Source organism: Lonchura striata, chromosome 5, assembly GCF_050655825.1.
Source record: "Lonchura striata isolate lonStrDom1 chromosome 5, ASM5065582v1, whole genome shotgun sequence".
NCBI lineage: Eukaryota > Metazoa > Chordata > Aves > Passeriformes > Estrildidae > Lonchura > Lonchura striata.
The window spans coordinates 40,597,745-40,613,968 of record NC_140707.1 but is presented as its reverse complement, the minus strand read 5'-3'; the positions used below and the strand labels follow the sequence as shown (position 1 = coordinate 40,613,968).

The following is a 16,224-nucleotide window of genomic DNA, read 5'->3' as shown; positions in this document are numbered from 1 at the left end:
TGGCCTCTGCCCGTTTCCAGCCACAGCAGCCCTGGCTGCTGATTATTCAGCAGACATTAACCAGTGGAATGTTTCCATTATTTTTTTCTCAAAAAAAAAAAAAAAAAGAGAGCTGGGACAAAATGCTTTCATCTTTTTATTTTCTTTTTTGTGAAAGTCTAAGACAACTCTGGAGCCTCTCGGATCATGACATTTATGTGACATGCAGTGCTGGTGTCAGAAGGTGCTTCTTGCTGTGCTGGTGGCCACTTACCTCCAACAGGCTTAGCTGTAACCCTCTGAAAAATACCATTTTGTCCTTTCACAGTGGAGCTTGTCATAACCTTATTTCCAAACACATGGGTCTCACTCCACACATCTTACAACTCCATGAGATATTTGCATTAGGGAGGCAGCTTGCTTTCCCGCCTATCCCATTCCATCAAAACACACTTTTAGCACCAGGCAGGAAGCCAAGGTCAAGTCTCCTTTTCTTTTTTTTTTTTTTTTTTTTTTTGTTCCTCCTGCCTACTCTGAATATAGAATACAGACTTCAGCTCCATTATTGTATCTTTTCCCACAAGACCGTTGCCTCATTCAGACCTCAGCAGGGAACATGTTTTCATCTCTGCCAGCTGGGCATGGTTGGAGAACCCTATGCCTGTAGGAGCTCCAAGGGAGAGGACACAGAGGTGAAGCTTTGCAGATTCCTGTGCACAGAGGATAGAGGAGTTTGGTTAGCTCCAAATCTGGTAGGGCATTTCCAGGGAGCCTCTCCCACTGCCTCCCTTGTCAGGCCAGTAATGAAAAATGTCAATGATGATGGGATTCCTCTCATGTGTTTTTAAGTGCTTAAAAGTTAGGTGTCTAAACCTAGTTAGTTGGACAAGCTTCCTGCATAGTCAATGGAGACAAATAGGCACCTCTAGTGTATGATTCATTTCACATATCTTGAAGTTTATCTTGAGAAGGGCTGACTCACCTGACAGCCAAGCACCCGCTTCTCTTCTGTGATTGTAAAGGCAGATCGGTAACTTGCTGAGGATTTGACAGCTACATTTTGGGTGTCCCAAGCTGGGCAAGGTGAGTACTACTCCCAGCTGTGGCAGTGGCTGTGGAAAGCATCATCACTTGGCTGCTCTGTCTTGCCCCACTCCCACCCTGTTTCCCACAGAAGGTCCATTTCCAACCCTGACCAAGCAGAGTTTTAGTCTGCCCAAATCACATTATCAGCCCTTATCGCATTATCAGACCAAGTTAAATATTTATAAAGCACCTGGGGGCAGGGTCCACATCTTTCTTAAGTTTGTATATTCCCTCGAGGAGCAAAGCCCCTGTGCTGGTTTGCAACCCTTTGCAGGCTGGTGCAATACAGCACCATGAGTCCATGTGCCAATCTGCAGGTCTTGACAAAATGCAGCTGGGAATGCAGAAAGACCTCATGGACATTGGGAAATAGGCAGGAGTGAATCATAAGAGTCAGGGAGAAGCAACTAATGTGTGGGAAAAAGGCAAATGTGCTACCTCTGCACAAACATACAATAAGGAAGTATGTAATAATAATTATTGTTATTGTAATACGGCCTGGGTGAGCATTTGGGAAAAAGATATCTAATAACTGACAAGCGACGTGGCTCGGTTTGTTTTGATCTGAAATTCAAACAATGGTTGTGTTTATAAGGCAATAATACGCAGGGTACTGGCACCACACCAACTATGCACTCCCCAAGTCTGGTTTATATAGGTCATGCCAAACAAATAATAGTGTTCTTCAATATAATTACTGATTCATTACAGAAAGAGAATGTAATTGAGTCTGTTTGGATTTCAGGGAGGTGTTAGATATGGTAAATTCATACATTTGAACTCAGATTGGGAAAGCTTTGTGTGCTTGCCTAGTTCTGTTCATCCAGGAGTCAGAGATAAAATTCCCACTGCAGCCTGCCCCGGCAGCAGGAGAGCCTTCCCTCAGACTTCAGCAGTTGCTCATGCTCCTGCTGCCCTTTGCAGACTCTTTCAGTGCCCTTTGAAGCACTTCACAGGTAAACTGGGAAACTAAACTAATGTTAGAGCAAGACCCAGATCCAAATATGCTGGACATGGCTCTTACCTCAGGCAATTGCACCTACCCCTTGATCCTGAGGGTATGTTGGCCCCTCCACTTCTGAACCTCTTGGTCCACTTCTGGATGTGTCTCCTGACACACATAAACTCAGTGTTACTGCAGGGGAAAGCAGCAAAAGGCAGAGGATGGGATGGGCTGGCAGTGCCCACCAGTTCCCTGGAAAAAGACACCCCAGCTTAACTGGCACATTTGGCCACAGGAGAGTAAAACTGTGTTGTTCTCATCCTGGTATGAGGGTGGGGTTGGGCAGTGGTGGGACCATGCTGCCACCCATCATGGCATGCAGGTGCTGCCAGCACTCAGCATTAAAGGACAAGAGCTGGGGTCTGAGGGTGAGGGAGGACCAGGGCTGCTGCTCTGTTGGCTTTTGACTGGCTTTGCCATATGGCATTCCCTGGGACATGGTGGAATGGCACTTTGGCTGCTGTAATCTGCTTTCTCCAGGGAGACCTGGGCAATCCTACACCAGTCTGAGGTGTTTCTTGCTGGCCCTAACCCTGTGTGGACCCTGCACAGCGCACAGGGATGGATGACAGTGCCCAAAGTAGTGTCCTCAGCACCCAGCACAGCTGCCAGTACCAGTGACAGGACATTGCTCTGTGTGTCACCTGGGCTCAAGGTGTTTACCCAGGAGAACACAAGGCATTGTGGCACAGTCTTGGAGTCAGCACCCCTCATGTCCATCACAGTCCTGCTGCTGCTCCCCACAGTACAACGGGCAGAACCTCAGTCTCCTTCCTCCCTCCTGCCCTGCTCCAGGTAGCAGCTGCCTCTTAAAGAAAGGCCAGACAGGGCATAATATGAGGCTTCCAGAAAAATGGGGACCATGCCAGTCACCCTGGTGGAGCAGCACCCAGTGGAAGGAGCATTGATAGAGCACTAGACCCACTAGTCAGTTGACTTCTGCGAGCTTCTGAAGAAGTTAATCAGGAACAAGTAGGGACCATAGCAATTTATGCTTTCAAAAGGTCTTTTGATAAAGGCCTTTCCAATAATGAAATAAACTTGGTAGCAATGGTATGAAAAGTCCCATCATGAATTGAAAATTAAATGAGAACTGGCAGAATGGGGGAAAAATACATTAAAAGGCCAGTGTTCCAGCTGTAGAGGAAAAGTTTACTGGGTGGAGGGGGGTGGTGGGACCATGCCTAGCAGAGATTAAAGCAGCCCTCTGAATACTATTACAAAAATCAGTGAAGGGGGAAGAAGGATAAAAAGGCAACAACATTTGCTGCCAACAGAGAACCATGCATTATAAATGCAAGCAAGTCTTGGCAGGACTGGGAGGGACTCCAGAAGATTCTAACTAAACTTTGGAAACCTAACCACCATGACGGAGAAAGTTCAGTGCACACAAATGCCAAAGCAAACTGTTTTAGAAGAAATTGGGCAAGCCTCTTTGAATTAGAAGTTGTGTTGTGAGGGTCAGCAGTGGACAAGGCAATAACTGTTTGAGCATCATACATAGGACACCTGCACTGTGGTCAGCGTGAAAAACATGTCACTGTATAACCCGGGTACCCACCACAGCCCATGCCCACTTGCCCACTGTGAAGCAGGACCTAAAGAAGCATTGTAAGATGGATCATACTGAGTCACGATCAAAAGTCCATCAAAGGCAGCATGGAAGAATAGAATCAGGATCAAACGCAGAGCTAGATGGGGACTTCTTCTATGAAGGGAGGTTGAGGAGTATAATATTATTTCATTTGCAACAGGGATGAGGAAGGCTACAAAACAATAGCTCCCTTTAGCAACAAGTGGCTGATGCTTTCAGTTTATTTGTGCTCTGTAAGTTGAAAAGAGAGTTGTAAAGGTGCTTTTAAAAATAGTTGCAAGGAAGTTTGTGCTTTGCCACTGCCTCTCAGTTCTGTTCCCGGCTGGATGCGATCTGCTGATAAGCATATACCCGGCCTGAACTCAGCCTTCTCTGCGTGCCAAGCCACCCCGAGCAGTGTGCCGGCTCAGGGTAGGTTACCGACACCCACTGGATGCAATTGCCTTGTGGGCAACCTCCAGCAGCTGGTAAAGCCCTGCCTGAGCACTGAAAGCCTGCTCACATCAGTGCCCGGCTGTCACAGAGTGGGGACTACACTTGAGGGCTAAATGTGGTCCCTGGCAGGGCGTGGCGACACCAAGACCCATCCAGTGAGAAATGGAAGGGGGGGGGTGTGTGTAAATAATTTACTAGTATGACCTGGATATCAGGCCCTTGTTTATTTTTATGAAGTTACTAAAGAACCATGTTGATTCTGAAACAAATGTGGGGGACCAGAGAAGTGACATAGAACAAAGGCATCTGTCCCCGGTGTGTGCCTTCTGAATTCCCAACTTTTCCTTCACACAGAAACCTTTGTGGAGAAACTAGAGAGAGAGAAATGCCACATATTCTACAGGTGGCTGAACCAGAAAGGTGGGAGCATTTGCCACATGCTGTGTGAATGACCAGGGAGGGAAAATGGTTGACTGGATGATATTTGTCACTATTTCAAACAGGGTTTCTGGGTGCCCCCAGCTGCCAATGTTGTGCTGGGACCATGGATCCACAGGGAAGTAGGCTTTTGGCTGAGAAACAAACGCAAAGCATGGAGTTACTGTCATCAAAGAGGAGCTAATCATGCTTCTGACAAGAGCAGAGACACTGGGTCTGGTGTCTGGGCCACCGTGCAGTGCAGGTAGTGAGCACTGAGGGGTTGACGTGATGCTCTGCTCCACAGCAGAGTTTTCTCGGTGTTGTAAAGCCCAGGCAGCCTTGAAGATCCACAGCAGGATGCTTCCTCCTTGCTTCCTTATCTCCTTACCAATCCTTTGCTTTCTGTAAGGAGATAAAAGGTGTTGCAGGCGCATGAGATATTGATTGCTGGCTACTGGGGCTGAAAAAAGAGGAAGGCTAATCCTCCTACTTTCTTACTCTTTTTTTTTACTATAAGTCTTTGTTCCATACATCATGTGGTCATAAGAGAATCTAATTTTTCAGAAAAGCATGCTGTTCATATTAGCTAGCACAGAGAAAAACATGAAAACTCTGAAGTGTTAGTCAGAGATTAGATTCAAAAGCAAATGTACAGAATTCAACATTACTGGTTTTATTTTTTCTTAGTTATGTTCCTTAGGTGACTGACAGTATTTTGGAACCTGTCTGTCAAGCATTTGGGATTAGTTCTCTTGGAAGGGCAAAGATGTAGGTCCTCTAGTGCCACTTGGGAAATGCCAAGATACCAGTCCACAGCTCTTCAGGGGGAGGTCTTACTTGGCAAGTACCAAGAGCTTAATCAGAAATATGAGAGTGCCTCAGATGGTCAAGGAGAAAACAGATCAGTTTTTCTCTTTAGATCTCCTGCATGTGGCTGGTCCAACTGGATAATAGGTCCAGCAGTAACTCATAGCAGCTGGAAATTGTGCCCATTCAATGGTTGCCTGATGTCTTGTGTGAAATGAGAGTACAGCCAGTGCTGCTTTGTTTATCTGTGGATGGATACTTGCTATCTCCAGGCTTACAGAGTGAGCACTGTTGGGCATATCAAAGTAATTTTTAAGAAGTCTTCTGACTCCAAAGCTCAGTGCCTTTCAGTTTGTGTACACTGAGCTGAGAAATCGTGCCCACTAATTGTTACTGAAGTCTGCAGCTGGTTGGCCCACCAGTACAATGCCAGGATGATGAGCAAACTTCTTCCCCTCTTCCAACTTCAGCTGTGTTTGAGATGTGCAGCTCAAAGATGACCAGTCTGTTACCTCTAATATTGTCAATGGATAAAAATCCTACAGGTTCAAGATGTGGTGGATGTGACGCTGTCTGTTGCAAATGGAGCTGTTCCAAAATGCAAACCAGAACTTCAAAGTGTCACTAAAATGCTGAAGGCCCATTGAGGAGCAGGTGTTGGATGGTAGATGGTAAAGGCTTTTTAAGTGAAACTGTTCATAAGAGAAAGTCTGCTGATGAAGGGTAGATCCTACAATTGCCTCCAACAGTATGAATAAATAAACAGAATGAAAAGCAGCAGCAGCAGCAAAAGCCAGTAATGCACCAAAAGATGTGTTCAGCCTAAATCAGACCAATGAATTAGCGGTACTGTGAATTAATATGCTAACTAATCCACATCTCCTGAACCCTCAGCTCCAAAGCTCATCCCAGGAAGAAGGCTGTTGCAGTGCTGACACTGTGGAGAGGTCTGGAGCTCTGTCCCATAGCTGAGTTGTGTATCTGTATGACCAGTTTGCATTTGTGAAGTGCATACATTTTGCAGAAACATAGAATGATTAAGGTTGGAAAAGGCCTCCAAGATTATTGAGTCCAATCTTTGACCAAACACTACCATGTCAACTGAGCCATAGCATTAGGTTCTAGATTCAGTAATTTCTTGAATGCTTCCAGTGATAGTTATTCCACAACCTCCCTGAGCAGCTCATTCCAATGCTTGACAACTCTTCCAGTGAAGAAATTCTTCCTGATGTCCAAACAGAACCTCCTGTGGTGCAGCTTGAGTTCATTTCCTCTTGTCCTGTCACTTGTCACCTGGGTGAAGAGACCAACCCCCTCCTGGCTTCAGCATCCTTTCAGGTGGTTGTAGAGAGCAATATGGTCTCCTCTGAGCTTCTTCTTCTCCAGGCTAAAGACCCCCAGCTCCCTCAGCAGCTTGTCATCAGACTTACTCTCCAGACTCTTCACCGGCCCCACTGCCTCAGAGCAGAGCACGGATTTCAAGGTGTGGCCTCACCAGTGCCAAGTACAGGAGGACAATCACTGCCCAGGTCCTGCTGGCCACACAATTGTTGATACAGGCCAGGATGCCACTGGCCTCCTTGGCTGCCTGGGTATATGCTGGCTATCTATATGTTCAGCTATCTGTTGACCAGCATTCCCAGGTCCTGCTCTGCTGAGCAGTCTTCCAGCCACTCTTCCCCATCTCCGTGGCATTGTTGTGACCCAAGTGCAGGACCCAGCACTTTGCTTTAATGAACCTCATACCACTGGCCTCAGCCAATGATCCAGCCTGTCCAGATCCCTTTGCAGACCCTCTCTTTTATACCAGAAAAAGTAAACAATAAGTGGTTCTGTGCATGTATTAGACTAAGAAGAGTGTGCATACTTGTGTGTGCTTGTGCTGGCTTAAGGAATTTTGTACGTGCATAAGAACAAGTGCTAGTGAGCACGTAGCAAGACACTGAGTGCCCATCACACATCTGTGAGTGAGCGCTCGAAACTGTGGCAGAAACAGTGTGAGCTATGACAGAGAGCAAGGGTGAGCAGGGCTGTGTGAGCGCTCATTCACTGTGAGAGCTCCCTGAGTGGCTTTGCCAGCCGTGGGGAGTGTGGGTCTGTACTGGCAGGGCAGAGGAGCAGTACTGTAGGCACAGGCACCCACACACGGGAAGGGAGCAGGATGGGCGCGTGGCACTGCAGTGCTGGCGGGGAGATGCAGGAAGGCTTTCTCCCAACTGTTTATACAACATGATTTGACTCAGCAAAGAATTAACATGGTAAAGAAAAATCTAGAAGTGCTCTTGCCAGCTACAAGCAGAGTGATCAGCATACACAGGATGTGGTAAGAACTAAAGGTGTCCCGTTATTAACTTCACTTTTATTTCAAGGGGATTCACTTCTCTGTTCTCGTTCCCATTTGAGAAGTGAAACCTAAGGTCACAGTACCATCACAAAAGAAATACTGGTCACAGCTCATTTGATTTTCTGCTTTATATTATCTTTTAAAAGGTTACTTTGCTTTTCCTTGAATGGAATCTATTGAAATTGCTGGTAACATGTGAAGTTCTCACTCTCTGTTTCTCTCCTGAGGAGTTATCCCATTTGCCCTCATATGAAACTGTTGACTCTGAAGGGAGTGTTTGTACCTCACAGTATGGTGCAACTCAGAGCAGAGGGAAAAACGCAGGTTCCTTCTAAGCACATCCAGAGCCTGTGCACTGCTCACAAGGTGCTTTGTAAACATTTATTCATTCTTGTACACACGCTCCCTTCCCTCCCCCATCAGGTGAAGAAATATTATTGTCACCATTTCACAGATGGAAGAAGTGAATGTAGATAGGTCTGGTGACTCACCCGTAACCGCTGAGGCTGATTTAGAGCTGAGGCGTTAAGCTCCCAGCCACCTAATTGAATCCAGCAGGTCACGTTCCCACCCAGGCCTGACAATACAGGCAGTGCCAGCTCCATCCTCCTGCCACCCACTTGTCCTGTGAAGCAGCAACACTCATCTCCGCGTTTGCAGAATGAGATCAGATTGCTGTGGCTTACTCCATGCGGTGTTGTCATCAGAGTGCGATATATCATTACGATATCATGATGTTATTAGGCCTGAAACTAACGCAAGGCCACGCACAGAACAGAGGTAGGCAGCTGAAAATCAGCGACCATGTGCTCCTCCACCACATCACAGGCACACACCCTGTACCAGGGTGTTGGTTGATTCCACCACTGCACTGCAAGGATCTGCAAGCAATCTGCATGCTGGGCAAGGTCTCCCCACCTTCTCTTTTGGGGCCTGGGTTAATTTCTGCCCATACAGTCCTGGTGCAAATGTCTGAGGGAGGAAAGATTGCTCTGTGAGGTGATGGAAGGAAAATGTTTGCCTCTCAAGTGGAAACGGCTGTCAAAGCACATGTTCAGGAGACAAAGATTATGGCCCCAGTTCTTCGTGAGGGTAGTTGTTATTAAGTGCTGAGCACTTAATGGAAACTAAGCCTTCTAAAAGTGGCTCACTACAAGCACTGGGAAACAGAACCTTCAGTGTCTCATCACAGCTGAACATCCAGGGCCACATGTTGCCACTGCTGTTTGCTTTTGCTTTGCTATTTAAAATCCTCACCTATGTTTTTACCCTCTCCCACACAGGATCAACAACAACAATCATAAAAAACCCCAGCTCCTTATCATCTTCCCTTGCTTTTCACACTGTTTACACAGGGCATGATTTCACTCATGCCCAGCTCATTGCAGACGACTCAGATTAGTCAGCTCCCCTTTCTGAGACTGGCTGGTCTGGCTGGCTGGGACTTGGGCTCCACAAGATGCTGCTGCCCCCAGCTTCATGCCACCAGAGGGGAGGTCAGCTCTCCCTGCACAAATCCTAACTTCTGTTTTAAAATAAAACACTTGGTATTTTCATCTTTGGAATATAACCTTTGCAACCTTCATTTCAGTGAATCTGGTGTTGCTTTTTGCCTTGTCACGTGCAAAACTTGTTTGCATTGCCATGATGAAGTTTGCAGAAAGATCCATCTTGATTTCTGTGGGACTGCGACCTGTCTTTCAGGGGCTGGTAATGTACCTGTTGAGAGCAATAGCAAAATGTCCACAAATTTCAAAGTGTGAGAGATAAAGGGTCTCAAAAATACTTCAGAGTGGGAAAGGAATGCATTTGAGTGCCAGGACTGTTTAGAAGCCTCTCTACATCTGTTTCAATCATTATGTGTGGGTTTGAGGTGCACTGGGACTTTGTAGGAAAATGAGTGAGTCTTGAGCATCTAGAAGGCAGATGGGTAGTTCTTCCTCTGGCCCTCCTTTAGGAACTAAATGCTACTCACACTCTGCCAGAGACAGGAGTTGTAGAGAGTCAGGACAACACCTTTCTAGGCTGTTGTCTCTAGAGCTGAGGTTTCTTTTCCTGTCTGAGGCTTAAATGTGGGTTTTCCTCAGAGGGCAGAGCAACCAGTGGCAGGAGAGCTTGGACTGGCATGTGGAAGAGCCTCAAGTCAGCACCGTTCATCCACAGAAACAGAAGATTCATTGTTGTTGAACTGGCAGAAAGTTAATCTCTTAGTTAAAATATTACTGGGCTGTACTTGCTCTTATCCTTCCACAGTGCAAGGGGCAAGGGGCTCAGTAGGTCAGCTGGCTATTACCTGACAGAAACTTCAGGGACCCAGTCAAGGCCCAGAGTGTGACCTGTGCCTCCTTGGTTAGATCCTTTTCCACAGTTCATGTTGTTCTTTTATAGCCCCTGTTCACGCTTCAGTGTGTTTTGTGCAAAACAGAACAAAGTAAGAGCCCTGCAGAGAAGAAAGCCCAGGCCAAAGCTAGGTACGGTCAGCACATCAGCTGTCCTGCAGTAACAGAGTGCACAGTGTCAGCACCACTGCTGAGAAAGGAAACTTCAGTCCTTATAACGGTGCAAAACACAGTGCCTAAATTTCAGGGGTCCCCAGTATGGAAGACAGCTGTGCCAGCTGTGAGAGACAAATAAAATGACTAGTTGAGGAGTCACAAATCTAGAGTAAACACCCAGGTAATACCCCGCCTTCTTCTGAGTGGCATAAGTCAACACCCAGTGGCACAGGTAATCAGAGCCCTGAACAGCACAGGGCTTGTTTGCTGCTGGTGTAGCTCCTCTGCCTACCCCAGCCACAGACCCCTGCTCCCAGACCTAATCCACCAAGACAGCAAGTTATAGTCTTGCTGGCCAAAAAATTTCTACATGGGAACAAGGAGCAATCCTCACTATCTCTTGCAGGCTCCAGCTCAGCAATGTGTGCTACACCCATTCATCTAAATGCAGAATTAGTTCTGAAACTAATGATAAGGCTTTAAATGCCATCACACAGCTAATTTATTTCCCCGCTGTCCCAAAGTGCTTCCCAGGTGCTGAAAAGCTTAGCTGCCAAAATTTCCAAGGCTTTTGTTGTCAACCTCAGGAAGACAGCTCTGCATTGCACCATCTTTCCTATTCATGTTGGGTTTCAACCCTTAATGCACCAAGCCTCAGAGCCCCCAGCAGTGGTGGGGGGAGGGGGAATGTTCTCTCAGCTCAGCTGAGGAGAAGCAACTTCTCCCTGTTCACAGAGGAAGTGAGTGCTGGAGCACCACCAGCAGCTAGTGCCTCCTGTCTTTCATGTGTGCCTTCCCTCCTCAGAGCAACGTGCTGCACCTTTATGTCAGTGGAGCTGCACAAAAGTGAGCTAGGTGTGATATCACACTCCAACACACTGCCTGTGCTGAAGGCACAAGGTCACCCTTGGGAAGGGGAGGGAGGACACGGGTGTATTTACACACACATGAGCACACCTCGGTGGCTTTGTGTAAACACGTGTACCCACAGAGTTTCCATTTGGAGACGTGCTCCATGTGGCACGTATCTGCTCAGGCAGAAAAACATCACTGCCCCAGTTCCTGCAGCAGAATCCTTTTTTATTTTTTCTCTCTTGTGTTCTGGAGTTACTTCTGGTTTACAAAAATATCACCACAGGGCAGCCTTCCTGATAGGTGGAATAGTTTCCCCTTGAGAAAGAAGCTGGTGGAAATCCCCTCTCTTGAGACATTTTTAACTTTGCCAGAAAATTCACAGTGGGAGTGGACTGCTCTAACTAGTGAGCTGACTGGGATGAGCTAATGGGTTTTTCCATATCTGGTGTCTAGTTCCAGGGATTTCCATGAATTGCTGTCAGGACAGAAGAAGGCAACAGATTGCAACTGTGGGATCTGCTGTTTCAGCTCCACTGACACGTCATTCCCCCAGGACACCCAGTGACCTGGTTAATCTAGTTCTTTGCTTCTGACTTCTCGTAAATGATTTATCAACTGGCGTGGATCCCTGTTTGCTTAAGGAGGCGTGTGATGACCTCTAGCAGACCGGCTGCACTGAGCTACAGCCCACATTTGGCACCCAGCTGCTGGTCCAGCTCGTGACCCTTGGCACAGGGAGCAGGAGGACAGGGCTCTGGCAGAGCCCGACGGTGAGGACTCCTGCAGGGAGCTGTGGGTGGTGTTTACAGGGTTTTGTGGAGAGCCCTGGTGAGGTGACTAAGCCGTCAGCTCGTCAGGGAAGGCGCTTGCAGATCTGCCTCGGCCTGTCCTGACCCCCACGGTGTGTAGGTCCTGGCTGTATTTGCTGGGTACAGACTGCAAGGTGCAAATCCTGGGAAGCATCAGCTGCTGCACCAGCACCAGCCTTCGGGACCATGTACTCTAGAGAAAAAATAACATGAGTGTCTGCCACCTTGTCCATCCTCAGTGATGACGCTGGTGTCAGAACCAGTTGCAGCTCTGGAGCTCTTTGTCATGCACGTGCATAGGTCAATACCCACACACAAAACACTGCAGCTAAACAGGACATTGCACAGATCTAAACTCAAGTGCTCAAGCCAGGGAGATGAGAGATGATCCTGCAAGCTTTACATCCTGCTTTTGTAGGTGAGGCTAGAGTATGAAAAGACATCAGATATCACAAATCAGGCACCCCCCTAAATACTGCCCCCTAAATATGGGCAACTCCCTCCCTGCCTTTCCTCCAGGCCAGTTATTGCTGCTTCCTGCTCTGATTGTTTCAGATCTGGTTATCTTGAGTTATGCCTGTTCTGGCAAATATGGTGCAGCAGAGGGGAGGTTCTGTTCTCATCAATGCTGTATGCATGCCACAGATCACAGAGATTAGCATGGGAGGAACAGCTCAGATGAGCTGCTTGAGGCAGGCATTGAGAAACTTACAACAGAGCTGCGTCATGTTTAGAAAAATAAAACTGCTTAACAAAATCTTTGTTGTGGAAGATACAGGGCCATACTGAATTTTCAGATGGCTGGAGGCTGTTTCACAGGGGCAGCACCCAGCAGAAGGGGAAGCTGGGGAAGCCTACTCCAGCACCAGCCTGGACAGCCCTGCTCCCAAGAGGCACAGTGTCACACCACCCTAGGGCCACACATCGTCAGCGAGGGCTGGCTCAGGCTGCGGTCAGGAACCTGCAGCCACATGTTGGCAAAAGCATGGGGTGTGTTTTCTTCTTACACAAGGGTGGATCTGGAGCAGCTCTCAGCTTCCTGGGACCTGAGAAGTGGGGCTTTTTTGTTTATAGCCCAGGAGGATGGAGGGTGCAGCTCCTGTTCCCTGTTTTTGGTGGCTCACCACCAGCTTCCTTGCCTTGTGCCTCAACAGGAACCTCTGTGTTCGTGCATGAGAGGCTCCCAGTCTACACCTTGTAAAGCACCCCAGCCAGCATCACAGAATGACAAACAGCTGGTGGGATGTGTGAGGGCTGTTCCACCTCACCAGGAGCAGTCATAGTTACTCTGTGACTCAAAATGTAAAACCACACCCCCAAAAAGTTATTCAGTCTAGGCTGAGCCTACATTCCCTATGATAATCCCAGTCATAGAGCAGAGAAACAGTACAGGGAAAGAAAGAAAGGCTAGCAAATTATCCCAAGTTATATTTCCAGCCTTTAAATGTGGTGAAGGTACTGTAGGTACAGCCTTCAATGTAAATTTCCAAGTATTGGTAGATATTTATATGGGCAACTGAGGGTTTAGTCTTAGTTTCAAGTCCAAACTCACTGTTCATACCACCATACACAGACTTACTCTCCAAACAGCAGAAAAGATCCCAATCCATGTAGAAATTATATCCTTACCAGCAACACAAGTACTCCAGGCTCAAACCTCTTGGCTTTGCAAACTCAAACTGGTTTGCAGAGGACAGCACAGGTGTAGAGTGATGCAAGTGCAAAACTCCCCAAAAGCACTCCTCTATCCCCAGGGCAATGAAACAAGAGCTGAGTTTTCTCATTGAACTCTTTTGTAGCAGTGGTACATTAAAAAGAGTACCCAGTTGTTGGTAGAGCTGGGTTTGGAACCTGCTTCCTCTCATCTTTAATCTCCCAGACTAGGGAAAGATTGCTTCCAGGTGTCTGGCCGTGTTTAGTCCTGGCTACATAAGACCATTTCCTGGTCCATTACCTGTTTGTTCCAAAGGAGTCTTATTTTGCACTTTTTGACTATAACCAAAACATTTTATTGAGCTGTTCTGTTTTTGCTGTGCTAAAATCACCCACCTGGCAGAGCAGTTCAGTGCCAAGACAGAGAGGTCACACTCTCAGCTGGGTGTTGCCCTTAGAGATCCTAACAGGATGCTCAGGCCAAGGTTACAGCTACCTGCCATGTAGTCAAGGCATCCTCTGTTACCACCACTGTCCTTGTAAGACTGGCTCAGAGTTAAGAGGCAGCTGATCCCAGTGTTTTATCCAGGTCCACTGCTTATGAGGCTCACATTAAATCTACTGGCAAGATTTAACAAAACTGCTTGGAGAAAGGAACCGTTATGGATGAATAGAAGTTAAGGGAATAATAACCTGCTTTTCTTGGACCTGGTCCAGTATTCACTAAAGGGATTTCCATGAGCATTAGTAGGATTCAAATCAGACCATAAATTTCTTGCAAATTTTCTTTTGCTTTATTAAAGCAGAAGAAAACTCAAAAAAACCAAAAAACTATCTTAAAAGTTGTTTCCCTTTTTTTTATATATTTATTCTTCTTTACGCTTCTTGGCACTGAGCAAAGTATATTCACTCTGACAAGCCTGTGATCCAAGAACTTCTGCTACCATGAGAAATGCATTCCTGAGCCCCCCAGCTTTGTTGGCCCTACAAAATTGCCGTAGCCCTGCTCCACTTCCAGTCCTGTCACTCATACCAGGCACCGGCACAAGAGAATTACACACCAAGAGGACATTCTTCCTATCTTATTATCACCTGCCCAAGCTATCAATTAAAAAATGTCAGATTTCTGTACCCTGTGGATGTCATCTGCCTTGTTTGCACAGTTTGTTCTTGCAGGGTTTTGACACACGCTTCCCATGAATTGTCTGAGGAGTTGTGCTGCAGGTATCAAGGCACTTGAAGATGCTGTCATAGTGTCTAATTGGATTTCTAAAGGACATTGCTCCTGCTGCCTTTTGATGTCAGTGCAGGCTGGGCAACTACACCCCACTCTCCATCTCTAGGTACTGAACACCTTTCATGTCTGGGTAACAGTCTCACTCACCTCTTAGAATATAGTATGTAGGTCTCATGGTGTTGTGAGGATGCAAGAAGTGATGATTATGAGTTTTCAGGAAATACAGAAATGGCATACTTCCAAGTAAGTTAACTAAGTAACTTTAATCAGAAAGACAATTTATTAACATTTTCTGCTGATAGCCAGCTCTGTAGATTCCCATGATTCCCACTGCCAACATCTCTATTTCCGTATATCACGGAAATAGTTATGACTGTGTTTTGTTTCATTTAAAATAGAGAGAGAATGAAGATACATCTGTCAACGTTAGCTATGTCAACTCTCCCTTTTTGTCGCCGTGCTTCAAAAATAGAATCATTCAAACCTTAAAATGGAGTCACGGAGATTTGAAGCAGCTGTAAGCCATTAAATGCTTGTCTATATTTTTTTATTGAAACTATTAAAGCAATTTGCTGTACAGGTAGCTTTGGCAAAGTAGAGTTTAGATTCTTGTTAGGTTCACAGCCCTGTATCCCCAGAGGTCAAGTACAATGTGCTAAGGAGTCTATGGCTCTCCCCCAGCAGACCTGCCAGTGCGCCAGCCAGAGCACGGTAAAAGCCTGTGTAAGGAGCTGCTATTGCTCTGATTCCCAGAGAGAAAAAAAGCCAAAAGAGTTTGCTAGAATGCAGTCTTGCCTGCCCTTGGGTGTTGGGTAGAAAGTGTGAATGCAGTGTTTATGGCCCGCTTTTGAAAAGGTTTCTGTGTCCCGGCATGCTGGGGAAGCAATGGGGCTGCCACCTAGAGGCCAGCGAGACCTTCCAGCACATTCCCTGGCACAGCAGTGCCCTGGCCATCACCTGCTCTCCTCACTGCCTACCTATAAAGGATTCCCCAGTTCTAAATAAAGTTGCCACACTGCAGAGCATTTCTCCATCCACATCTCTCATTCAAGGAGTCCATATACTGCCTTAATCAATCCAGCTTAAGAATAGCCTATATAGCTAACTGGTGCATCTGCTGTGGGGTTGAAAGACAGTATGAAATATGAGATGCAAAACAGAATCTTGCAGAAATACTTGAGAGACTCTCAGGAGCTCTAGGTTTCTGGGAATGGTGTTAAATGTGTGATATATAAAGATTATTAGCACAAAGACTCAAGCATGGGACAGGGTTTGTGTTGCCTATTAGGCACATCAACCCCTATAGCCAGAGTAAGCCTGATTTTCATCTGCTCATTCCATTGCTACTCCTTACTATTGCCAGGCTTTGGAAGAGTTTACTCTGGAAATGCCCCAGAACTGTATCTGGTTTGACTCAGAATGTGCTTTTCTCCCATCCCTAGAGTGATCTCATTCCTTTCTGACAATAAGGTGGGGAGCCAGATCTTCTGTGACCAGGAGCAAGCTC

The 16,224-nt window shown here is 46.6% G+C and overlaps 1 protein-coding gene and 1 long non-coding RNA gene across 2 annotated transcripts in view; one reads left to right on the top strand and one right to left on the bottom strand.

Moving 5' to 3' along the window:
- Positions 1-468: 468 nt before the first annotated feature.
- The window catches only part of LOC146767335 (uncharacterized), a 19,341-nt gene continuing 3,585 nt past the window's right edge, over positions 469-16,224 (bottom strand). Inside the window, exon 2 of the mRNA XM_085582085.1 lies at positions 469-4,919. Coding sequence (XP_085438211.1) covers positions 4,469-4,919 — 451 coding nt within the window. The 3' untranslated portion in view covers positions 469-4,468. The remainder of the gene's footprint in view (positions 4,920-16,224) is intronic.
- The window catches only part of LOC146767334 (uncharacterized), a 25,233-nt gene continuing 12,941 nt past the window's right edge, over positions 3,933-16,224 (top strand). Inside the window, exon 1 of the long non-coding RNA XR_014956039.1 lies at positions 3,933-4,073. This is a non-coding gene — a long non-coding RNA (uncharacterized LOC146767334). The remainder of the gene's footprint in view (positions 4,074-16,224) is intronic.